Below are 25817 nucleotides of genomic sequence, written 5' to 3'. Positions count from 1 at the left end.
CTAGAAGATTAGTGGTAACTTTCCAGTACCTGGCTAAAGGCCAATGAGAGACCCCCACGTACCCTAGGCAAGCCGATCCTCGTGCCACTGTATACCTTTGCTCTTCCTTCCCCTGCCTTCTTTAAAAACTTGCTGCCTGCCCTGCTGAGTGTGACTTCCCTGGCCTGTAATAGTCAGACCAGGGAACATCACCCAGGAATTGCGTTCAAATAAACTACCTGGCCCTTTGTTGCCTCTCTTTGCCTGCTTATTTCAGCTAGAATTTGTCTTACATTTGGTGCCAAAATCCCAGGAAGGAGTGTGAGTGCGGGGCCCTGACTGGCCACTGGTGGCCCTGCCCCCTCCTTCCCCCACATGGGACCTCAGCCTGCTCTCTGCTGCATGGACTATTTTCTGGTGAGTCCCTCAGTTTCCCCCAGTCTGTTTCCCTTCCTAACTCTGTTTCACCTGGTCCATTAGAAATTGTAGCTACATCCAGGTCAGGGCATCCAGCCCACCCTCTGCATGCATCCGGCCAGCCCCTGGCCCTGCGGTGTGGGAGACGTCCTTCACCCAGACTCCCAGGATGTCTCCCCTGACTTGGCGCATTTGGGATGCTGGGCATTCCTCTCAGCAGGATTAGTTGGGGAGTGATGCAGACATGGGTAACCAGCCCTCAAAAGCGGAGGCCCAGACCCCGTTGCGGTGTCTCATTTCTAATTTGGCTACTCTATATTTGTCCCGGGAAGTTTGCAAATGGAAGCTGGTCTTCCTTTGCTCTCAGGCCTGGCCTCAGTATCCCTTGGACAACCAATCTTGCTGGACCCTGAGGGAACTTTTGATTTTGGCCTCCTCACTGACTTAACTAATTATTGCCATCAGAGCAGAAAGTGGAGTGAAATCCCATATGTGCAGGATTTTTGGAATCTGCGCACCCACCCAGATTTGTGTGTTAAGTGTAGTTTTGTTAGCCCAGGCCTCCACCAAAGACCGCCGATCTCTACCCCTCCTATTACTGGGAGGTTCTTCTCTGATATGGACTCAGTGGAGGATCTTGGCTACCTGCCTTCCTGCTCCTCCAGGCCCACCACGGGGACAAGCTCCCTTCCTCAACGTTTCTCTCCCCCATCTTGCTCCCCTTCTCATCCAGTTTCTCCACCATCTCGTTCCCCTACTCTTCCAGTTTCTCCACCATCTTGTTCCCCTTCTCTTCCGGTTTCTCTGCCATCTTGCTCTCCTTCTCTTCTAGTTTCTCCACCACTTTGTTCTGCTTCTCTTCCGGTTTCTCCACCATCTTGTTCCCCCTTCTCTTCCAGTCGCTCTGACATCTTGCTCCACAGGTGCTGACTCTACTTCAGATAAAGCAGATAAAACTCCCCCATAACCCAGTCCCCTGCCTTCAAGCTCCACATCAATTCCCAGGTTGTATCCCCCACTGCCAACGTCGTCTCCTCTGTCCACTCATTCAAACCCACCACCATCTTACTTGCCATGGCTGGCGCCCAAATGGTCTAGCCCTCCTGTAACCCGCTCTAAGTCACAGCAGTCTCAAGCTCACATGATGGCTCCTCTGAGGGAGGTAGTGGGGGCTGAAGGGGTAGTGCAGGTTCATGTTCCCTTTTCCCTGGCAGACTTGTCCCAAGTAGAACAGCGATTGGAGTCCTTTTCCTCCAACCCCGTAATGTTCGCTAAACAGTTTAAATATCTCACTTGAGCTGACAAGCTCACCTGGCACGATGTACATGTAGTCCTCCAAACCACTCTAACCTTGGAAGAATATGACCGTGTCACGGCAGCGGCACAGCACTGTGCCAATGAAGCCCATATCACAGATGAGCAGGAACCTATTGGCAGAGAAGTTATTCCTCTACAAGAACCCCTGTGGGATTACAATTCTCCCGAAGGTGAAGCATGCCGGGATCACATGGTTTGCTACTTATTAGCAGGTATGAACTCAACTGCCTAAAAGCCTATCAATTATGATAAGCTTAGAGAAATTACCCAGAAACCTGATGAAAACCCATCAGAATTCCTCAAGCACCTAAAAGAAACCCACTCATTCCTGTTTAGAGATTGTAGAGGCTCTTAGAAAACCTAGAGAGGGCCTACAAGACATGCCCCTTGAAGAACCTGACTTGGCCTTTTTTGTAGATGGAAGTTCGGTGAAGGGGAGTGATGGGGTGAGAAGGGTGGCCTATGCAGTGGTGACTCTGTCACAGGTGATAGAAGCAAACCTACTCCCATCTGGGACCACCTCCCAGAAAGCCGAATTAGTAGATCTTACCCGGGCATTACAGCTGGCAGCTGGGAAGGCCACAATTTATACTGACTCTAAATATGCCTTCCTAATTACACACACTCATGCTGCAATTTGGAAAGAAAGGGGCTTCCTTACCACTAAGGGAACCCCGATCATCAATGGTAGGGCTATCAGTCGCCCACTATAGGCCCTACAGGACCCCAAAGAAGTGGCCGTCGTGCATTGTAAGAGACATCAGACTGGAAACAATCCAGTAACCAGAGGTAATGCGTTGGCAGACGCCACGGCCTGAAAATTAACATCTGGGTCTGGGCAACCCTCTGTGCTGTTTCTTTCCCCTTCTCTATTACCCCAATACCCCGATGACGAATGGCGACTTCTTCTATATCAAGGGGGGACATTGGGAGATCTGGGATACATATATCTCGGGGGACAAATTGCCCTCCCCCAAGCCCAAGACAGAGATATCATATCCAAAATTCATCAGTTTCTACACATTGTGCCGGAAGCCATGCACCGGTTTCCCTCCCCCATATTTGCCCCTTATGGTCTTCACAAGGCCATAGATCAGGTGCACCAAGCCTGCACTACTTGTCATCGTGTCTTGTCTCAAGGTGCTCTGAAGATCCGGATGGCCCTCCACCAGATGAGAGGAACCATCCCTGGACAGGACTGGCAGGTCGATTTCACCCACATGCCTAAGCATAAAAAGCTCCAGTATTTACTAGTTCTGGTTAATACCTTTTCAGGGTGGATTGAAGCCTTCCCCACCAGCCAGGGAACAGCTTCAGTAGTGGCACAGACATTGGTGGCACATATCATCTCCCGCTTTGGCCTGCCTGCTTCACTACAGTTGGACAACGGGCCTGCTTTCGTCTCTCGGGTCACTCAGCTAACAGCCGAGGCTCTCAATATCACCTGGAACCTACATATACCCTACCACCCCCAATCGTCGGATAAGGTCAAAAGGGCTAACGGTCTCTTAAAGGACCAACTAACTAAGCTGTTTCTAGAGGTAAAGCTCTCGTGGCCCGATCTTCTCCCCATCGCTCTCGCTCAGCTGTGTGCTGCCCCCCAGGGACCGGCTGGACTAAGTGCATTTGAGCTGATGTATGGCAGGTCCTTCTTACTGAACACAGGCCTGCCCACTACCTTTCCTCCTTTGGCCTTCCTCCTTTGGCCTTCCTTACTTTACACTGTTGAGACATCTTCTTAGGGAACACGCAGACCAGCTCCTACCCCAACCTACATCATCCAACAACCCAGGAGATGTAGTGATCCTTCAGCCAGGAGATGAGGTACTCCTAAGAGAACTCCAGCCAAAATCTCTCCAACCCCGCTGGACAGGGCCTTATACAGTAATCCTCACTATGCCCTCAGCAGTCAAACTTCATGGGCATTCCTCCTGGTATCACCTTTCTAGGCTCAAATGGGCACCCAGACATGATGATTGGTTGTCTTGTGAGGTGGGTCCTCTTAAGCTGCGGGTTAGTCATGTCAAGTACAACCAACCAGATGAATAGCCCGGTGGTCTCCAGGCAGAGTTATTCTGCATAGAAGTTTAAGCCTCAACTAACTCTTTACAGAATCAACTGAGAAGTAGGCACCCAAAGTTGCCCATGTGTAGGTTGTCAGGCACTGATTCAAATACCGGTACACACAGACATCTTAAACACTTTTTCAAACCCTATGCTGTGCTTTCCGTATGACCAAATCTCTCATACATGTATTTTCCAGTCCGACATGTATGGGGGATGTCATCCTGAATTAGACACATGTAGAGTTCATGCAGTAGAAAAAACAGCAAGAGGAGTCTCTGACAACATGTTCTTCAGAATGTAAGATAAGCTAGTTTGTGGTTTACTCTTAATTGCCCCATGTGTTTTCAAGTTCCTTCAATAGCGCATGGCAGAAATTTCACACATAAAAGTTAACCAACTGTTGCTGCACAAGTACTCGCCCCTCCTGACTGAGCCTCCTCCGGCTGTCAACCAGCCTTAAACCCCGCCCACGATGCCCCTTGTCAGCCGGAAGTAGCCAGATTGAGTTGTTGCCCATTATGACCAAAAGGCTGGAATGTAAGGCTGGAGGCACCAAGGGAAAGGGTTAGCCTGCTGGACAAGCTCAGGCCTCATCAAAGAAGGTGAAGAGACCAACAGGTTCCGGTCTGACAACATTCCAGAACCTGATCGGATAACATTCCTAACTAGAGCCCTTCCCCCAAGCTAGAAGATTAGTGGTAACTTTCCAGTACCTGGCTAAAGGCCAATGAGAGACCCCCACATATCCTAGGCGAGCCAATCCTCACGCCACTGTATACCTTTGCTTTCCCTCTCCCTGCCTTCTTTAAAAACTTGCTGCCTGCCCTGCTGAGCGTGACTTCCCTGGCCTGTGATAGACAGACTGGGGAACATCACCCGGGAATTGCGTTCAAGTAAACTACCTGGCCCTTTGTTGCCTCTCTTCGCCTGCTTATTTTGGCTAGAATTCATCTTACAATAAGAAAGTAGGAAAAGGGAAACAAAGGGACAAAGACAGATAGTCCAAAAAGAAAACAAACAGAAAGATAATAGATTTAAACCCAACAGGTGAGTAATTACATTAAATTTAAATAGATTAAAAACTCCATTTAAAGACAGAAATTATAAAACAAGATCAGTTATATCTGTGTATAAGCAGCATACTTTAAATGTAAAGACATATAAAGAAAATATATATACCATGTATATGGTACGCATAAAAACAAAAGTTGTGGCTGTTTATGACAAAGTGGACTTCCAGAGAGTAACATTAAAGATAATGAGATATTTCATAATGATGAAAAATTAATTCTTTAAGATTTAACAGTATGTGCCAAATAACATAGATTCAAAACACGTGGAGCAAAACAGGTAGAAATAAAAGGAGAAACAGAACAATTCACATCTTTCCCACAAATTGATAAAATGAGACCAAAAAGTCACTAAGAATTAGAAGATATGAGCAACACTATGAAACAACTTGACCCAGTTGATATTTACAGAACTCTGCAACAAGTGCAGGATACACAATCTCTCAAGTGAACATGTGAGAACATATGTTGCCCATAAAGCTACTTTCAATATATTTTGAAGGACTGAAATCATACTGAATGTGTTCTCTGACATAATGGAATTAAACTAGAAACCAACAGCAAAAAGATAACTAGAAAATCTTCAAATATTTGAAACGGGAGTGCCATTCAAAGAAGTCTAGATTTTATGCTGTAGTACCAGTGGAGCTATTCGAATGTTTTATGTAAGGGAATTAGTGATACATTCAGATGTGAGCTTTTAAAAAATAGTTTTCGTTGAATATAAAAAAATAACTAGAAACCACACATACAAAAATAGGAATAAGCCATAATTCATGTGAGAAATGAAGAAAAATTGGTCTAAGGCATCTGAAATAGAACTGAATCAAGATATATTTTTTGAATGTAGAACTAAAGGGACTTTAATTACATGTGATCTGTAATGCTAGGTAATCCTAACTAACTTTGATGACTGTATAAATAGGAATTCTATGTGTGAAGACAGGAAAAACAGGGAGAAGCAGCTTTTGCTGAGTGTGGGAACTAGAAAACTCAAGTGTGCAATACAGGCTCTACCTTTAATGTTAAGAACATCAATTCCAACTGCTGCAGCTTCTTATTTTTGGTTGAGGTATATAACCCAACTCCGAGCCCAGCTCACTTAATTAACCTTCAAGTTCCTTCTTGTTTCTACGATGGGTTCTGTACCCTGATATCTGCTTTTCTATTTGACCAATTGCTCTTCCTTAGTACCGTCTACTTAAGTTTTCAATGAGATATTCCATTCATACCTAGATCTGCTTTACAGCTCACTCTTCAGGTTTAGGAATTAGGTTTTTGAATTGTTTTTTGGCTTGACCCATGTGTTCTCAGGACTCTGCTTCTCATTGCTCTCACAGTTAACAGATGTTGCAAATAAAAATGAATAGAGCCTTGCCCCACCCTTATTCTAGATTCCTGTTCAGTTTAGTGAACAATTTCTAATTTCTGCCTATCAGGAAACAAGCTTGGATAATAAATCCAACTTTGGACACTTATTTTGAGGTCCTTGTGAGCACTAGGTGGAAATATACAGAAGGCAGTTGAAACTAAGGGGCTTGGGGCTCAGAAAAGAGATCCACTAGAAGATACAGATTTATGATCATCAGGAAATAAGTTGGAATCAAAGCCACATGAGTGGGTTATCTTGATAATGGAGACCCTCTTTAATGTGATGAGCTTCAGGGACATCTACAAATCCACTGAAATGGTTGGTAATATTCTGTGTATGGATGTGTCTGTATTTCTGAGGTAGAGAAACATAAGTTTCATTTGATTTTCAATTAGGTTGGTAAATCCCAAAACACTGAAAACTTATGGGGGAGGGAGAAGGCTAAGGATGCAATCTAAGTGGTATTATTTACTGAAATGTGTGACAGTTTTGGGATTAGAAACTCTATGGTGGGAAAGGTATGGGATATGTTAGCATTTCATTTCCAATTTACTTACCATCTGAGTCACAGCAGCCACGAAGCACATGATTTTCTATCCAAAATTAGGGCAATTGTTCCCAAAATATGCTGACTCAGACACCATTAGTTCTAGACTACTGAGAATTGTATGAAAACCAGTACTTTTAGGCTTATTCCCAGCCTAAATGTGAATTTTTTCCCATTCCCATCCCATAAATGAAGGGGACAATCTCCCCAGCCTCCTTCTACCTCTGGAACCCATCTCATTCAGAGCTGATAACTGAAGAACACTTTTTAAGCATTACTTTGTGAAACTTCATCATCATCAATGCTGGGTATAGTAACACCTGAATTTTTACAGGCAAAAAAGCTTTGAAAATACATAGAATTTGGACTCAAGAAGGCATATAAAACCCAACCCCACAAAACAAGAATGTCAGTTTATCCATTACCATAAAGTGCTCAAAAATGTAATTATAGTTCATACTTAATTTTTTTCCTCAAAATTATTTGTCATGTTAGAGATAGAGATGGGGTAAAAGGGCTTTCTTTTTTCTGTGTGCATTTTGAAACCTTTGCAAAAGCCAAAAATGTGTGTGAAACATATTCTCTAGTCACATGGTTTTGAACCACAGCATTCTTTCCAACCTACCACTCAAGTAAGCCAAGAATGAACTAGCTAGCCAACCTGCATGTACAAAAACTAAAATGTCTACTGCCTGGGAAACCTCTAAATATCATTTGTACATGTACCTTGCTTTATAAAAAACAATTCATTATTGTACAGAGGAGAAAGCTATGAGTTACCAATTACAAGAGATTATCCAACTCTGATAATGGATATTAGACTTGTGTGTACTTCATCTTTAGCAGAATGTAGTTCACAAAACTTTAACATATGAAACTTCATAAAAGAATGCATATGTATAGGTAATAACTGGAAAATGTTCAATTATATTAATCAGTGAAATCTATTAAAATTAGCAAAAATCTAAAATAAAATAACCTATATTACACTGGTAGTTAAAAACATTAAAATACAATTTATCAACATACATCAAACACCTTTAAAAAATTTCATATATTTTGACCCAGTTTAACTCATTTCATTAGTATAACCTTTAAAAAAAGAAACTAAAATGTCATATGTGCAAAAATCTTCATTGTAATACAATTTGTCAGAAAGAAAATTGTAAACAAAAGAAAAACGGTAAAATGGATTACAGAACATATACTAGGGAAAAATATATTTTGTTTTTTTCATTCATTCACTCACTACTGTGTTTCAAAAAGAATTTAAGGTGGCTGGTGTGATGATATATTGCATAAACAATGAAAAATTATGTTTAAAAAGCATGTGCACAATGGGAAAATGCTTATGAATAAAAAATTTGTATGTGCAAAACATAAGATTATATAAACTTACCTTAAACAACAATTCTTCTCTAGAAGGGGAACTCCATCAAAATATTAAGAATGGTATGTCTGTATGGTGACATTATAGGTGAATTTTAATCTCTCATCTTTACAATTTTATAAGTTTTATACTATGTGTTTAATTTTAAATGTTTGTACATATGCAAATATGAAAAAGATTTTTTAAAAAATAAAAAATTTGCCTTCATATATGATGGTTTACCAGAAGATAGCTCTTCCTATATAGCCACTAATTAATTGAAAAAGAAAAATGAAAGTAATGTCTAAAAGAAAAAACTCCATGTGGTAATTAACCTCATGAATATGTCTGTCAATTAAAGGTATCAAAGGAGGACAGAATAAAGAGATGATATAAGGTTGTGGGGAGGGGACAACACTGACATAAAATGGAATACCAGAGGAAAGCAAGGAATTTTAATCTTGAAATCAAACGGTCTGTCAATGAACTTGTGCTAACAAATTTTCTTGTTTTTAACTGTAGTTTGAAAAAAAAGAATACATCCAGAGCCTTTGGCAGGGGAAAAGATGACGAAATAGGAAGGCAAGGCAGAAACACCTTCCCATACACACAAGAAAGAAACTATAGCAAATACAACTAAAACCTAAAAATGACCTGAAGACTACAGGACAGACCACCTACACCTGGAGAAAGAGAGAAGCCTACACAGAAAACGGTAAAGTGGCAGAGACAAGACAGAGTGGGACCCAAGCCTTTCCCCATCCCAGCCCACAGGGTGGAAGAGGAACACAGTGGGGAAGGGATATGTGCTCAGGAACTCTGCACACCTGGCCCTGAAGATCTGTCTACTTCAGGAGCACAAGTCCACATTGCATTGGATTCTGATGATTAGCACAGCTGGACACCAGGGACAGTTGCAACACTCTGGGAGGTTGAGACTCCAGCCACTTGTGGAGGACAGGCATGTTCTGATGGTCCCACTGAGACCCAAAGCAGAGTGGTAGTTTGAAAGACTTGCCAGCAGTAGAAAGGGAGCCAGAGGAATGGGGATCAGATGGAGCTCTCTCCACAGGAGAAAGGACAGGTGTATGATACCTCCCCAGCCCTCCCTCAGCCCAAGAGGTTGGGCACTCTCAGTAGCCCCAGACACTCCATCCCCCTTGCTGGTGGTTCAGCCCTCAGGCACTTTCCTGCACACCACCACCACTAGCTCCCTAGGCCCAGCAGCATCAGAATTTGCTGCCTGGCAGGTAGGTAGAGGGAGGCTCTCAAAAAATCAAATCTCACAAAATTAAAAATTAACAAATGGGACTTCATCAAATTAAACAGCTTCTGTACAGCAAAGGACACCATCAACAGAAAAAAGACGCAATCTACAGTATGGGAGAACATATTTGTAAATAATTCATCTGATAAGGGGTTAACATCCAAAATATATAAAGAACTCACTTGCCTCAACACCAAAAAACACCCTGATTAAAAATTGGGTGGAGGACCTGAATCTGAACAGACATTTCTCCAAAGAAGACACACAGAAGGCCAACATCACTAATCATCAGGGAAATACAAATCAAAACCGTAATGACATCACTTCACACCAGCCAGAATGGCCATTATCCAAAAGACAAATAACAAGTGTTGGCAAGTGGAGAAATGGGTACCCTCCTACATTGTTGGTAGGAATGTAAATTGGTGCAACTGCTGTGGAAAGCAGTATGGAAGGTCCTCAAAAAACTACAAATAGAAATACTGTTTGACCCAGTAATTCCACTTGTGAGAATTTACCTGAAGAAAACAAAAACCCTGATTCAAAAAGACATATGCACCCCTATGTTTATTGCCACATTATTTACAATAGCCAAGATATGGAAGCAACCTAAGTGTCCATCATTAGATGAATGGATAAAGAAGAGGTGGTATATATATGGAATGGAATATTATTTAGTCATAAAAAGAAAAGAAATACTGTCATTTGCAATAACATGGATGGATCTAGAGGGTATTATGCTCAGTGAAATATGCCAAGGAAAGAAAGACAAATACCATATGATTTCACTTATTTGTAGAATATAAAAAGAAAGCAAAACACAAGAACAAAATAGTAGTAGACTAATAGATACAAGTGACTAGTGGTTACCATGGGGGTGAGAGAGGTTGGATGGGTGGCTGGGGTGGGTGAGGGGGATAAAGGGGCATAAAAACTCTTTATCATAATGTAAGTTGGTCATGGGGATAGTAGTACAGTCAATGATTCTGTAACATCTTTCTATGTTGGCAGATGGTAACGACACAGTAGGGGTGAGGATTTAATAATATGGGTAACTGTTGAGCCACTATGTTGTACATTTGAAGTCAATATAAGACTGTGTATCAGTGATACTTCAATAAATTTAAAGAAAGAATACAACTGTAGACAAAAAGTAGAATTTGTAGTTGCCAGGGGCTGGATGGAGAGGGAATGGATAATGGGTATGTAGTTTCAATTTGGAAAAATGAAAATATTCTGGAGATGGATGGTGGTGACAGTTGCACAACAATGCAAATGTACTTAATGCTACCAAACTGTAGTTGTAAATTGTTACAGTAGTAAATCTTATGTTATGCATATTTTACCACAATAAAAAAATAATACATTAAGGTCTAATTTGAAATATATGTATTTTCAGATTAGTTCTTTGAGTTTTTAGCTTTTCTCAAACAGTATTTTATAAAGATGTGAGTATAACTTATGAAAAGAAAAGGCTGTAATTATACTTCAATGTTTAGTTTTCAAGTATCAAAAAATCATGCCTCACCTAAACAAAGGTTTAAAAGTAGTCATCAGATTCAAAGAAAAAAGTAAGTAGAAGTGAGGTCATGAATAATTCTGGTGTTTATGAAAATCTGTGTCAATCATCTATGAAAATAAATCTCCAACGTTTCAAAGAATTGGGCAAAACAGATTAAAGAACTGTCCTCACAGTTCCTAGGAAGAACCATAGTTATCCTTAAAATGCAGCTGAAGATTCCTAATGATAAAGTATTCTACAAATAGAATTTTTCTAATTTAAAATACTTTTCTGATCATAAAAAAGCAAGAAACAAAATAAGAAAAAACTTTCAGGACCCAAATTGCATATCCAGTTTTCTCAATTCACTTAAAAAATCTCACTTACCCTTCTAGTGTTTTCAAGGATTTTGGGATCAGGTTTTCCATAGTTAGGTGGATTGGCATATGGGTCGTATCCGAGTTTGGCAAGCATGGGTGCAATCACTGCCATGTCTTGTAAAACATCTGGAGGTATCTTCCCAACCCATTTTGATAGAGCTCCCACATTGACTGGCTTGATGACTTGGTCTGTAGATCTCTCCACTCTGAAAACAATGTGAAGTGAATAAATACTTATTAAGAATACCTAAAAACAGTGTTAAAAGACCACTGGAAATAACTTCTGATAACTTTAAAAAATTTAAGAGTCTGAATTATAAAGGTATTGAAAAAGAGAGCACTAATCAGGTTTATAACACTATTTACCAGGTTTTCTTTTTCTTTCTTTTTTTTTTTTATCATTAATGTACAATTACATGAGCAACATTATGGTTACTAGACTCCCGCCATTATCAAGTCCCCACCACATACCCCATTACAGTCACTGTCCATTAGCGTACTAAGATGTTATAGAATCACTACTTGTCTTCTCTGTGTTGTACTGCCTTCCCCGTGCCCACCCTACATTATGTGTGCTAATTGTAATGTACCTTTTTCCCTCTTATCCCTCCCTTCACCAGGTTTTCTTAATGTTCTAAATTTGACAGTGATTATTAGCAACCTCAGATTTCTAGAAATAGGAAAAAGGGTCTGCAGAAAATAACTGCATGAAAAAATAAATCGGCACGAAATGTATTGACACTTTAATTACAACACTCAGACAAAAATAACAAAGGTAAGACCAAACAGCCAGCCAACTTGTTGAAAATGCATAAAAAATGAGTGAATGAATAAATGAATGAGATGGACTGACAAAGGACTAGAGGAACAAATAGTTATTCAGGAATGTGGTAGGGAAAATAGAGCAAATGTTAATTGTAGATAGTGGGTATAATTCCTTCAATTCTTTGTATGTTTGAAAAAATTTTAAATAAAATATTAGGGTAAAACAGCCAACTGAAAATACAAAATTTTATTTGTTCTATTTTTCTGCTGACTTCCTGAAGATCTCTGTTTTCTAAGGAAGAAAAAGAAGTGCTGTGTATGAGTTTCAATATTACAAAATATTTTACTCTTGATCTAGAAATTTAAGCTTGTAATAATGATATTCACTATGCTTGACTAAAGAAGTCAAAATCAGGATAAAAATGTAACATTATATGACATCTAGACTTAAATTGGATCTGAATTAGCAGATTTCGGCCCAAATGACTATAAAACAAAAGTGCTTAAGAGAGTTTTATAATATATAAGAAGTCACTCAAATACAGTATTCTAAAGAAAGATAAAAAATTTTAAGTGACCTCTCACTGCAGATTAACTGACCTCTCAGTCCAGGTATTCATTATCTAATAAGGAATCCCTCAAAGGGGCTCTGATCCTAAAACAACAGACAAGAGAAATGAAATGATTCCTCCCTGGGATTCTGTGAGGCCACTAGCTTTGGGTTCCTTTCTTGACTTATTAGCCACATTCTTTTTTCCCCTCTTAAAAATTTTTCCAGAGGAAAACTGAAGGAACAAAACAGCAGCAGAATCACAGAACCCAACAATGGACTAACAGCTACCAAAGGGAAAGGGACTGGGCAGGAGGGGTGGGAAGGAAGGGAAAAGGGCAGGGAAAAAGAAAGGGGGCCTTATGATTATTAGCATGTATAATGTGGGGGGGGTGCATAGGGAGGGATGTGCAACACAGAGAAGACAAGTAGTGAGTCTACAGCATCTTACAACGCTGATGGACAGAGACTGTAATGGGGCTTGAGGGGGGGAACTTGGTGAAAGGGGGAGTCTAGTAACCATAATGTTCTTCATGTAATTGTAGATTAATGATGATAAAAATGAATTTTTAAAATTTCTCCAGGACTCCACTTAACATTGTTCTCTTTATACATTTTCCTTCTATGACTTCATCCCTAATGTTTTTTTATTTTTTATTTTTTCATTTTTAAAATTTTGATCATCAATCCATAATTACATGAAGAACATTATGTTTACTAGGCTCCCCCCTTCACCAATTCCCCCCCACATACCCCTACACAGTCACTGTCCATCTGCGAAGTAAGATGCTGTAAAATCACTACTTGTCTTCTCTGTGTTGGACAGCCCTCCCCGTGCCCCCTACGCACTATACATGCTAACCGTAATGCCCTCTTTCTTTTTCCCCACCCTTATCCCTCCCTTCCCACCCACCTGCCCCAGTCCCTTTCCCTTTGCTAATGGTTAGTCCATTCTTGGGTTCTGTGATTCTGCTGTTTTCTTCCTTCAGTTTTCCTTTGCTCTTATACTCCACATGAGTGAAATCATTTGGTACTTGTCTTTCTCCGCCTGGCTTATTTCACTGAGCATAATACCCTCTAGCTCCATCCATGTTGTGAATGGTAGGATCTGTTTTTTTCTTGTGGCTGAGTAATATTCCATTGTGTATATGTACCACTTCTTCTTTATCCATTTATCTACTGATGGACATTTAGGTTGCTTCCACATCTTGACTACTGTAAATAGTGCAGTGATAAACATAGGGGTGCATCTGTCTTTTTCAAACTGGAGTGCTGCATTCTTAGGGTAAATTCCTAGAAGTAGAATTCCTGGGTCAAATGGTATTTCTATTTTAAGCATTCTAAGGAATCCCCCTACTGCTTTTCACAATGGTTGAACTAATTTACATTCCCACCAGCAGTGTAGGAGGGTTACCCTTTCTCCACAACCTGGCCAACATTTGTTGTTGCTTGTCTTTTTGATGCTGGTGATCCTTACTGGTGTGAGGTCATATTTAAATGTGGTTTTAATTTGCATTTCTCTGATGATTAGCGATGTGGAGCACCTTTTCATGTGCCTGTTGGCCATCTGTATTTCTTCTTTAGAGAACTGTCTATTCAGCTCCTCTGCCCATTTTTTAATTGGATTATTTGTTTTTTGTTTGTTGACGTGTGTGAGCTCTTTATATATTTTGGATGTCAATCCTTTAGCAGATCTGTCATTTATGAATATATTCTCCCATACTGTAGGGTACCTTTTCATTCTATTGATGGTGTCCTTTGCTGTACAGAAGCTTTTTAGCTTGATATAGTCCCACTTGTTCATTTTTGCCTTTGTTTCCCTTGCCCGGGGAGATAAGCTCATGAAGAAGTCACTCATGTTTATGTCCATGAGATTTTTGCCTATGTTTTTCTCAAAGAGTTTTATGGTTTCATGACTTACATTCAAGTCTTTGATCTATTTCGAATTTACTTTTGAGTATGGGGTTAGACAATGATCCAGTTTCATTCTCTTACATGTAGCTGTCCAGTTTTGCCAGCACCATCTGTTGAAGAGACTGTCATTTCCCCACTGTATGTCCATGGCTCCTTTATCATATATTAATTGGCCATATATGTTTGGGTTAATGTCTGGAGTCTCTACTCTGCTCCACTGGTCTGTGGCTCTGTTCTTGTGCCAGTACCAAATTGTCTTGATTACTGTGGCTTTGTAGTAGAGCTTGAAGTTGGGGAGCGAGATCCCCCCCCCCCACTTTATTCTTCCTTCTCAGGATTGCTTTGGCTATTCGGGGTCTTTAGCGGTTCCATATGAATTTTTGAACCATTTGTTCCTGTTCATTGAAGAATGTTGTTGGTAATTTGATAGGGATTGCATCGAATCTGTATATTGCTTTGGGCAGGATGGCCATTTTGACGATATTAATTCTTCGTAGCCAGGAGCATGGGATGAGTTTCTATTTGTTAGTGACCTCCTTAATTTCTCTTAAGAGTGTCTTGTAGTTTTAGTAGGGTATAGGTCTTTCACTTCCTTGGTTAGGTTTATTCTTAGGTATTTTATTCTTTTTGATGCTATTGTGAATGGAATTCTTTTCCTGATTTCTCTTTCTATTAGTTCATTGTTAGTGTATAGGAAACCTACAGATTTATGTGTGTTAATTATATATCCTGCAACTTTGCTGAATTCTGATATTAGTTCCAGTAGTTTTGTAGTGGAGTCTTTAGGGTTTTTTATGTACAATATCATGTCATCTGCAAATAGTGACAGTTTGACTTCTTCTTTACCAATCTGCATAATTTGTATTTCTTTGTTTTGTCTGATTCCCGTGGCTAGGACCTCCAGTACTATGCTGAATAATAGTGGGGAGAGTGGGCATCCCTGTTTTGTTCCCAATCTCAGAGGAAAAGCTTTCAGCCTCTCGCTGTTCAGTATGATGTTAGTTGTGGGTTTATCTTATATGGCCCTTATTATATTTAGGTACTTCCCCTCTATGCCCATTTTGTTGAGAGTTTTTATCACGAACGGATTTTTAATTTTGTCAAATGCTTTTTCAGCATCGATGGAGATGATCATGTGTTTTTTGTCCTTTTTGTTGATGTGGTGGATGATGTTGATGGATTTTCGAATGTTGTACCACCCTTGCATCCCTGGGATGAATACCACTTGGTCATGGTGTATGATCCTCTTGATGTATTTTTGAATTCGGTTTGCTAATATTTTGTTGAGTATTTTTGCATCTACGTTCATCAGGAATATTGGTCTGTAGTTTTCTTTTTTGGTGGGGTCTTTGTCTGGTTTTGGTATTAGGGTGATGTTGGCTTCATAGATGAGTTTGGGAGTATTTATTTCTCTTCTATTTTTTGGAAATCTTTAAGGAGATTGGGTATTATGTATTCTCTGTATGTCTGATAAAATTCCGAGGTAAATCCATCTGGCCTGGGGGTTTTGTTCTTGGGGAGTTTTTGGATTACTGATTCAATTTCATTGCTGGTAATTGGTCTGTTTAGGTTTTCTGTTTCTTTGTGGGTCAGTCTTGGAAGGTTGTATTTTTCTAGGAAGTTGTCCATTTCTCCGAGATTTTCCAGCTTGTTAGCATATAGGTTTTTGATAGTATTCTCTAATAATTCTTTGTATTTCTTTGGGGTCCGTAGTGAATTTTCCTTTCTTGTTTCTGATTCTGTTGATGTGTGTTGACTCTCTTTTTCTCCTTATAAGTCTGGCTAGAGGCTTATCTATTTTGTTTATTTTATTGAAGAACCAGCTCTTGGTTTCATTGATTTTTTTTATTGTTTCATTGCTCTCAATTTTATTTATTCCTTCTCTGATCTTTATTATGTCCCTCCGACTGCTGACGTTAGGCCTCATTTGTTCTTCTTTTTCCAATTTCGATAATTGTGACATTAGACTATTCATTTGGGATTGTTCTTCCTTCTATAAATATGCCTGGATTGCTATATACTTTCCCCTTAAAACTGCTTTTCCTGCATCCCACAAAGTTGGGGCTTTGTGTTGTTGTCATTTGTTTCCATATGTTGCTGGGTCTATTTTAATTTGTTCATTGTTCCATTGATGATTTAGGAGCATGTTATTAAGCATCCATGTGTTTGTGAGCCTTTTTTGCTTTCTTTGTACAATTTATTTCTAGTTTTATACATTTGTGGTCTGAAAAATTGGTTGGTAGGATTTCAATCTTTTGGAAATTACTGAGGCTCATTTTGTGGCCTAGTATGTGGTCTATTCTGGAGAATGTTCCATGTGCACTTGAGAAGAATGTGTATCCTGTTACTTTTGGATGTAGAGTTCTATAGATGTCTATTAGATCCATCTGTTCTACTGTGTTGTTTAGTGCCTCTGTGTCTTTACTTATGTTCTGTCTGGTGTATCTGTCCTTTGGAGTGAGTGGTGTGTTAAAGTCTTCCAATATGAATGCATTGTGTTCTATTTCCTCCTTTAATTCTGTTAGTATGTTTCACATATATTGGTGCTCCTGTATTGGGTGCATATATGTTTATAATGGTTATATCCTCTTGCTGGACTGAGCCCTTTATCATTAGGTAATGTCCTTCTATATCTCTTGTTACTTTCTTTATTTTGATGTCTATTTTGTCTGATACTAATATTGCAACACCTGCTTTTTTCTCTCTGTTGTTTGCATGAAATATCTTTTTCCATTCCATGATTTTTAATCTGTGCTTGTCTTTGGGTTTGAGGTGAGTCTCTTGTAAGCAGCATATAGATGGGTCTTGCTTTTTTATCCATTCTATTACTCTGTGTCTTTTCATTGGTGCATTCAGTCCATTTACATTTAGGGTGATTATGGAAAGATATGTACTTATTGCCATTGCAGGTTTTAGATTCGTGGTTACCAAAGGTTCAAGGTTAGCTTCTTTACTACCTTACTAACTTTACTCGCTTATTGAGCTATTATAAAAGTGTGATGATTATTTTTCTCCCTTCTTATTCCTTCTCCTCTATTCTTCCTATGTTGGGTGTTTTGTTCTGTGCTCTTTTTAGGAGTGCTCCCATCTAGAGCAGTCCCTCAAGATACCCTGTGGACGTGGTTTGTGGGAGGCAAATTCCCTCAACTTTTGCTTGTCTGGGAATTGTTTAATCCCTCCTTCATAATTAAATGATAATCATGCTGGATACAGTATCCATGGTTCAAGGCCCTTCTGTTTCATTGCATTAAATATATCATGCCTTTCTCTTCTGGCCTGTAAGGATTCTGCTGAGAAGTCTGATGATAGCCTGATGGATTTTCCTTTGTAGGTGACCTTTTTTCTCTCTCTGGCTGCCTTTAATACTCTGTCCTTTTCCTTGATCTTTGCCATTTTAATTATTATGTGTCTTGGTGTTGTCCTCTTTGGGTCCTGTCTCTTGGGAGTTCTGTGTGCCTCTGCAGTCTGAGCAACTATTTCCTCCCCCAGTTTGGGGAATTTCTCAGCAATTATTTCTTCAGAGACACTTTATATCCCTTTTTCTCTCTCTTCTTCTTCTGATACCCCTATAATGCAGATATTGTTCCTTTTGGATTGGTCACTCAGTTCTCTTAATATTGTTTCATTTCTGGAGATCCTTTTATCACTCTGCATCAGCTTCTATGTGTACCTGTTCTCTGGTTTCTATTCCATCAATGTCCTCTTGCACCTCATCAATTCTGCTTATAAATTCTTCCAGAGGTTGTTTCACTTCTGTAATCTCCCACCGGACGTCATCCATTAGCTCTTGTATTTTTCTCTGCAGCTCCGTCAGCATGTTTATAATTTTTATTTTGAATTCTTTTTCAGGAAGACTGGTTAGGTCTGTCTCCTTCTTGGGTTGTGATTTGGGTCTGTATCAAATTCTTCTGCCTTTTCATGGCGATAGAGATAGTTTGCGGAGCTCGTGCAAGTTATGGCTGGGAGAACGTTCCTTCTTGTTGGTTTGTGGCCTTCCTCTCCTGAGAGAGCAGTGACCTCTAGCGGTTTGTGCTGGGCAGCTGTGCACAGACAGAGCTTCTGATTCTTACACGGCCAGTATGGAGTTGAGCTCCATGGTTGCTGTGGGCGTGGCCTGCCCCCGGCTGCTGCTCCGATATGGCGGAGTAGCATCAGAGGGGAAATGGCCAGGAGGCTGCTTATCTTCATGAGGGGCATCTGAGCTACCCTGTTGCCCAGGGGGTTAGGGTGCCCAGAGTTCCCCGGGATTCCCAGTTGCTAGGCTAAATGTCCTGGTACGCTTCCATCTAGTGGTGGGGTCCCTGTCCCTTTAAGACTTTCAAAAAGCACTTGCTTTTCTTTGTCCTAGGGTTGCCAGCTGTGTGGACCTACTCACAGGTCTTACTGCCCTGTTTCCCTAGTTTCCAGCATGCCACGCACACACTATGTCTGTGCTCTGGTGCGGAAGGCTAGGGTTGGCTATTTAGCAGTCCTGGGTTCCCTCTCCCTCGCCGCTCTGACTCCTCTCCTCCCATCGGGAGCTGGGTTGAGGGGTGCTCAGGTCCCGCCAGGCTGCGGCTTGTATCTTACCCCCTTGGTGAGGTGCTGGGTTTTCGCAGGTGTGGATGTAGTCTGGCTGTTGTCCTGTGTCTTCTGGTCTGTCTTTTAGGAAGAGTTGTATTTGTTGTATTTTCAAAAATATATGTGGTTTTGGGAGGAGATTTCCACTGCTCTACTCATGCTGCCATCTTGATATTGAAAGGTTTTGTTTTATAACCACTGAGAAGCAGCAAATACCAGTTACTGAGCACTTCCAAGGGGGAGAACTTGGGAAAGCCTACTGAATATCAATCAGGTGTATTTCTTTAAGAGAGCAGTAATGGCATTTTATATTTATTGAGCACAAAATTCAAATTAAACATTTTTTGAGTACCCATTATGTCAGGTCAAGTGTTAGATACTAAGGATGCAAAGATAACTAACTATGCCATGGCCCTCCCCTCAAGAAGCTCAGAATCCAGTGGAAAAGAGAAATATATGCACATGGTTAATATGCAGCCAGATAAATGTAATGACAGGTTTGAAACCATATTATTGGACTGCAGGTGACAGAACTAGGTCATTCTTCTGGGGTGAGACATGAGTCAGGGAACGTTATCAAGCAGCTAAGGAAATGTCTAGCAAACTATGGGTCACAGGCTAAATCAGTCCCACTGCCTGTTTTTGTCTGGTCTTCAAGCTAAGAATGTCTTTTACATTTTTAAATAGTTTTCAAATAGTTAAAAAAGATTATTTCCTAACATGAAAATCATGTGAAATTCAAATTAATTTCAATGTTATACACTTTTATTAGATCACAGCCATGCTCATTTGCATATATTGTCTATGGCTGCTTTTCTGCTGCAATGGCAGAGTTGAGCAGTTGAGGTAAAGACCACATAGTTCCCCCAGTTGAAAATATTTACTACCCAGATCTTTAAAGAAAACACTTATCAACCTTAGTCTAAAACTGTATCTTAAGAGCATGTAGGGACTTGGGGGGCAGGAGTAGGGGCAGTATCTCAGGTGATATCCTTCCTCATAGGAAGATTACATCAATTCAAACATGAGAGAACCTGATGAATTTAGAGAATGGCACTCTTTATAAAGAGAGCTGAAAATGTACTGAAGCTGCTTGTGTGAGAAGAATGAGAGGTGGGAAAGAAACAAATAGTGTTTACTTTGTACTCATCAAGTTCAAAAAGGACACTTGAGCTGTAGGATGGGAAGGGAAGGGGAGAGACAGGAGGTAGGAAAAAATAAAAAATAAATGACATAAAAAAGAATAGAGGGTGTGGTCCCAATCCTTTAGGAGGTCACTAGTTGGTGAGCCACACAAACCTTAGATTTGATTCTTAGTTCAAATCTGCTGTTGGGATTCACCTCTCCTCTTTTCCCATGGGTCCCAATTATTTAATTTGCCTTTTTCTGAAAGGCAGAAAGGTGTAGTGGGGAGAGTAAAGACCTGGAAGTTGGGCCTGTGTGATCTAGCTTTGAGATCTAAGAAAACTCTGATCCTCACAAATTGGGGATAATAACCACTGATAGGTAGAGACACAGTTTCAAAAAACAATTTTCAAAAGCAGATTGGCAAACTATGGCCCCAAACTAGCCCACTGCATTTTAAAATAGAGCTTTATTGGAATAGCCACACCCACTTGTTTCTGTACTAATGCTGCTTTTGCTCTACAATGTCAGAGCTGAATAGTTACAACTAAAATCACATGGCCTGTAAAGCAAAATTATCTGGCCCTTTACTGACAAGCTTGTCATTTTCTGTCTAAGAGAAGAGTTATTAGAATAAGCTTCATCCAGAGAGCCTGGTTTTCCTTTCTGGACAACCTGCAGGGTGAATGGAGCTCATCAAATCTCCCTTACTCCTTCCATCCTTCCAGAAATTAACCAACACTTAGGCCTGAAATGTACTAGGGTATAAACTAGTTACCATTCCAGTGTCCTCTAGTCTCACTGGGAGCTTAAAACGTACTGCCTGACAAACTAGTATATTTCAACAACCAGAGACACTATAAAGCAAGTTATCTTTCAAACTGCAGGTTCTCCTCCAGTCCTAAGTGTCCAGGCTCCCCCTCCTCAGGGAATGGAGGTAATGCCAAAGTCTTGAATGACTGAGGTAAATATAATCCTCCAAGACACTGATTTTAAAAGTATGGATCTTCCATGAGTCTTAAGTAAACACCACAGCTAGGTGGGCTGCAAACTTTAAATTTGAATTACGATATACAGCAACTACTACAGGAAACCAAATATTTGGGATTAAAGCATCAAGGCTGGAATGGACATGCAGAAAGCAATGGTTAAAGGGCACATAATACATGATTAGACTTATAGTAAAACAAAAGATAAAATTAAAAGCCATGTTTTCAAAGATTATTTCACTGTTAGAAAGTGCACAGGTAATGTCTTATAAAAGTGGATTTTAAAATGTTTGCATAACAGAAACTTAATTTTGTAAATATGTATTATATATGCATGTTATAGAAATACATAGAATCATACCAAAATGCTAACAATGAGAGTGATATGATTAGGTGTGATTTTTATATTCACCTCACTTCTCTGTATTTTCCAACTTTGTTTGATAAACAACTTCTTTCCTTTTTAGTCCATGCAATAGTGGGACACATAGGATCACAAAGATTCTCTCAGAAGTCTAATAACTACTTCAAGCTCTACACAGTAACTGAACTGATCTAGCTCATCCCCCAAATCCACTACACCCAGAGCCCTCCCCATCTCAGCTGAAAACAATTCCACTTTCCTGGCTGTGCAAGATAAAACAAAATAAAATCGGAGTTGTCTTTTGATGACTCTCTTTCTCTCATACTCCACATCAAAACCATCAGAAAATCTTATCAACTAAACCTCAGGGTATATCCAAATACAATCACTTCTCATTAAATCCACTGCTGCTCCTCTGTCCAAGGCAATGTATCTCTTGCCTGGATTTCTACAATATTTTTCTAACAGTCTCCCTGTTTCTTCCTTTACATTCTTGTGGTCTATTCTCAATATATAAGTCAGATAGAGCCTTTAAAAACATAAGTCAGATCATGTCACTTTTGCTCAAAATCTTGCAATGGCTTCCTCGGTATTCCAAGTCCTGAAAATGAGAGGGAATCTGAAAAAGCACAGAACAGTTTTTTAATCTCGACAAGTCACTACCTGAAAACAAAGAAACCAGATAGTAAAACCAAAATCCCACAAGCAACATTTATAACAAAATTAGGTGACAAAGTAGCTCCATTAACCCCAAAATAGACAACCAACATAGCCATAATACCTGCATGGAATGACTACAGGGGAAGAAGGAGAAGGAGGCAACAGGGCATCTGAATGACAGCTATACTCTGAAAATCCTAGCAGAACTACTTGAGAACACTAATTCAAACTAGAAGGGGTTTCTCCCAACCCAAGAAATGAGTGTAAGGGGCCCTTGGTAAGTTTTGAAAGGGGTCAGAGAAAGCTGGGAAACATGAACTCTTGACATCAACCAGCCAGAGTTCATTTCCAGGGCAGGACGCCACACTAGGGAGAAAGTTTCAGGAGTTGAATCAGAATAAGTATGGAGACATATGAGTGAGAAGGTTCAGATAAAACTGAAGGAGGGGTACAGAGTCAGGAAATATCACAAAGCATACCACCATATTATTTAATACTTTACCAAAAAAAACCCCCAAAACAAGAGGGAGATCTGTGAATTAATAATAAATATATCTTAAACCATTCCTCCTTCTAAAAGTTCAAGAAAATTATGTCCATATATAAATGAACAATAAGAAGGTATATAAGGTCAAATGTCATACAAATTTATTTTAAGAAAAAAAGAATAAAGAGATTAATCTTTATGTAGACTAATCCTTATATAGAGAGCAGGAAGAAAGACATGTCCACAAAACAAAGTAAAATTGTAACTTACTCTTTTAAAACAGGATAAAAGACATTAAGAAAATGTTACCAGACATGAGTGAACATCATAATTACAAAAACACAGAAGTGAGAGAACTCAGGAAAAAGTCAGAAATGAAAGAAAAAAATTATTCCAGAAATGAATACTAAATTTGAGGGAAGATTGAAGGGCCACCACCAGTAAGATGGCGAACTTCCATCTTCTCTTCCGGGTCCTCAGTTCCCGACGGTGCCACCTAAAGACCAATCACCTCTCTCCCCACTCCCACTCCCAGCACCTAGCCAATAGCCACCAGCCCCGTAGAAGTAACACCACAATCACCCCATGCCCCTTCCTATATAACCCAGCACCTTTCCCCAATAAAGCGGAATTCTCCGGTGAATTGCTGCTGTGTGTCCCTCCCTTCCTTTCATTGGTGCCGAAACCCGGAAGAGAAGCCGGAAGTTCGGGAGACGGGACAGCCCAACTGGGCCCCGTCTTCCCCCCCGACACCAGCAGCAGCTTGCCCTCGTCCTCTTTTTCCAGTGTTGGCTCCTCACACCAATCCTCTTTGGCCTTTAGGTAAGTTTTCCCCCAGAGTGGGCCACTCTTCCCCGAGCTATCGCAGTGCCATTGACTGTGATCGTCCGGCAAGGCCCTGATGCTCGAGGACGAAGAAGGAACTCTTCCCGTCTCCGGCCTTCACAGCTGCAGCAGACCCTCAGGCCCCCCTTCAACAGAAATAAATTGCCGCCTCCGGCCTTCACGGCTGCTGCAGACCCTCAGGCCCCTCTTCAACAGCCATAAATTGCTGCCTACGGCCTTCACAGCTACTGCAGACCCTCAGACCCCCCTTTAACAGCCATAAATTGCTGCCTCCGGCCTTCATGGCTGCGACAGACCCTCAGGCCCCTCCTCCAACAGCCATAAACGAGGTGACTCCTTTGTGGATGAGAACGCTCCCTTTTCCACTCCTTCCTTCCATTTTACCTGCCAAAATCCGTTCCATCCGCTGAAAACTCCTAGTACTAGGTACCTCTGACTCTGGCACTCTGCCTTCTTAGAGAAGTCTGGGTGACGACCAACACTTCCTAAGAAACCGACTCATATACGAGTTTCCGCAGACCACCAAGGATCATCGGGGACGCCCTTTGTCTCCTTGCAGTCTGTTCCCAGTCCGAGGATCTCCGTTCATCTTCCCGTTTGTCTCCTTCTCTGTCCTTTAGCCATGGGAGCCTCCTCATCCCTCCCTGAAAGTTCACCTCTTGAATGCCTGCTCAAGTATCTAGCCACCCTCTCCCTGATGCCTGATATAAAACCAAAACTTCTCCACAAATACTGCTCCCAAGATTGGCCGACATAGCCCCTAAACAATAACAACCAATGGACCGCAAGGGAAACTCTTGATCCTAACATCACTCGCGATCTCTTTAGCTACTGCCAGTGCCTGAAAAACTGGAAGGAGATTCCCTATACCAAAGCTTTCCGCCTCCTCCTCCCGCCACCCCCTCCAAGTTCTCTTAGCCTGCAAGCCGTCTCCCCCGCAAAAGCCTCCTGTTCACTCCCTTTCCCCTCCTCCTACCGCCTCCCTCGCCGCTACTGCCGCTTCCTCCCCCTGCCTCCCCCCAAGTTCTCCTAGCCTGCAAGCTGTCTCCCCCACAAAAGCCTCCCATTCACTCCCTTTCCCCTCCTCTCCTACAACAACCCCTCCCCCTTCCTCCACCACCATCTCCTCAACCACCTCACAACCCTTGCAGTTCAAGCCTGAGCCTTACAGCCCCCCTCTAACTAAGTTCCAAGAGCCTCCTCTGTCTTTGCCCCCATCACCTGTTTCTCCCCCACAGACTGAGCCAGAACCCTTCAGTCCTCCTCAGACTCAGTCCCGAGGGCCTCCCAAAATTATCGCCACCCCTCCGAGAAGTAGCAAGATCCGAAGGCATCGTGCGCGTTCACGTCCCTTTCTCCTTAAGAGATTTAGCCCAACTTGAGAAACACCTAAGTTCCTTTTCCACTGATCCCACAACATATATCAGAGAGTTTCAATAGATCCTCCAGTCATACAGCCTCACACATCATGACATTTTCATGCTCCTAGCCAATACCCTCCTTCCTGAAGAGCATAGATGAGTTTGAGACTTCGCCCAAACGCACACCACTTAAATGAACAGGACTGACCCAACCTATCCCCCTGGCCCCACCGCTGTCCCCGAACAAGACCCACACTGAGATTATAACACCACTGTGAGTCTCCGCTCTCGAGATATCTTCGCCTGCTGCTTAATAGCAAGTCTTCCATAACCGGGAGGAGGAGAAGGAACGCCGTAAACAAAAGGCTGATCAGGCCAATTTCCAAATGTTAGCCCAGCTGATAAAACCACAACCTGGGCACACTTCTACAAACAAGCCCCCCACAGGGGCTTGTTTCAAGTGCAGACAAGAAGGACATTAGTCAAGGGCTACCACCCCATGCCCCAGATGCCACAAAAAAGGCCACTGGAGGTCTGATTGCCCAGACACCCGAAGGGGAGGCTGGACGAACAACCCCCATCCTAAGCCCGCCGTAGTGGGGCTGGCAGAAGAAGATTGACGGGGCCTGGGAGCTTCTCGCCTGACCATTTCCATCACCAAACAGGAGCCCAGGGTTACTTCAGTAATAGACAGTCGCCCCATCTCCTTCCTCCTAGATACAGAGCCACCTTCTCAGTCTTGCAGGAATACTGGGGCCCTACCACGCCTGCCATTACTCCTATAGTCGGGGTAGGGGGTAAACAGATTTTCCCATTAAAACCCCCCCCTTTTATGCACAATCCAAGACAATCCCATACCTTTCTCCCACTCCTTCCTAGTTATGCCCCAGTGTCCCATCCCCTTACTAAA

At 41.4% G+C, this 25817-nt stretch overlaps 1 protein-coding gene across 5 annotated transcripts in view; it reads right to left on the bottom strand.

The window, feature by feature from the left end:
* Positions 1-25817, bottom strand: part of TPST1 (tyrosylprotein sulfotransferase 1) — a 591927-nt gene that overhangs the window by 418571 nt on the left and 147539 nt on the right. For all 5 annotated transcript variants that reach the window (XM_057487200.1, XM_036907919.2, XM_036907915.2 and 2 more), the window contains exon 3: positions 11294-11492. In XM_057487200.1, the coding sequence (XP_057343183.1) occupies positions 11294-11492 (199 nt within the window). The remainder of the gene's footprint in view (positions 1-11293; positions 11493-25817) is intronic.

The sequence above is a fragment of the Manis pentadactyla genome, chromosome 10 (genome assembly GCF_030020395.1).
Source record: "Manis pentadactyla isolate mManPen7 chromosome 10, mManPen7.hap1, whole genome shotgun sequence".
Lineage (NCBI taxonomy): Eukaryota > Metazoa > Chordata > Mammalia > Pholidota > Manidae > Manis > Manis pentadactyla.
This window is presented reverse-complemented; position numbering and strand designations above follow the sequence as displayed.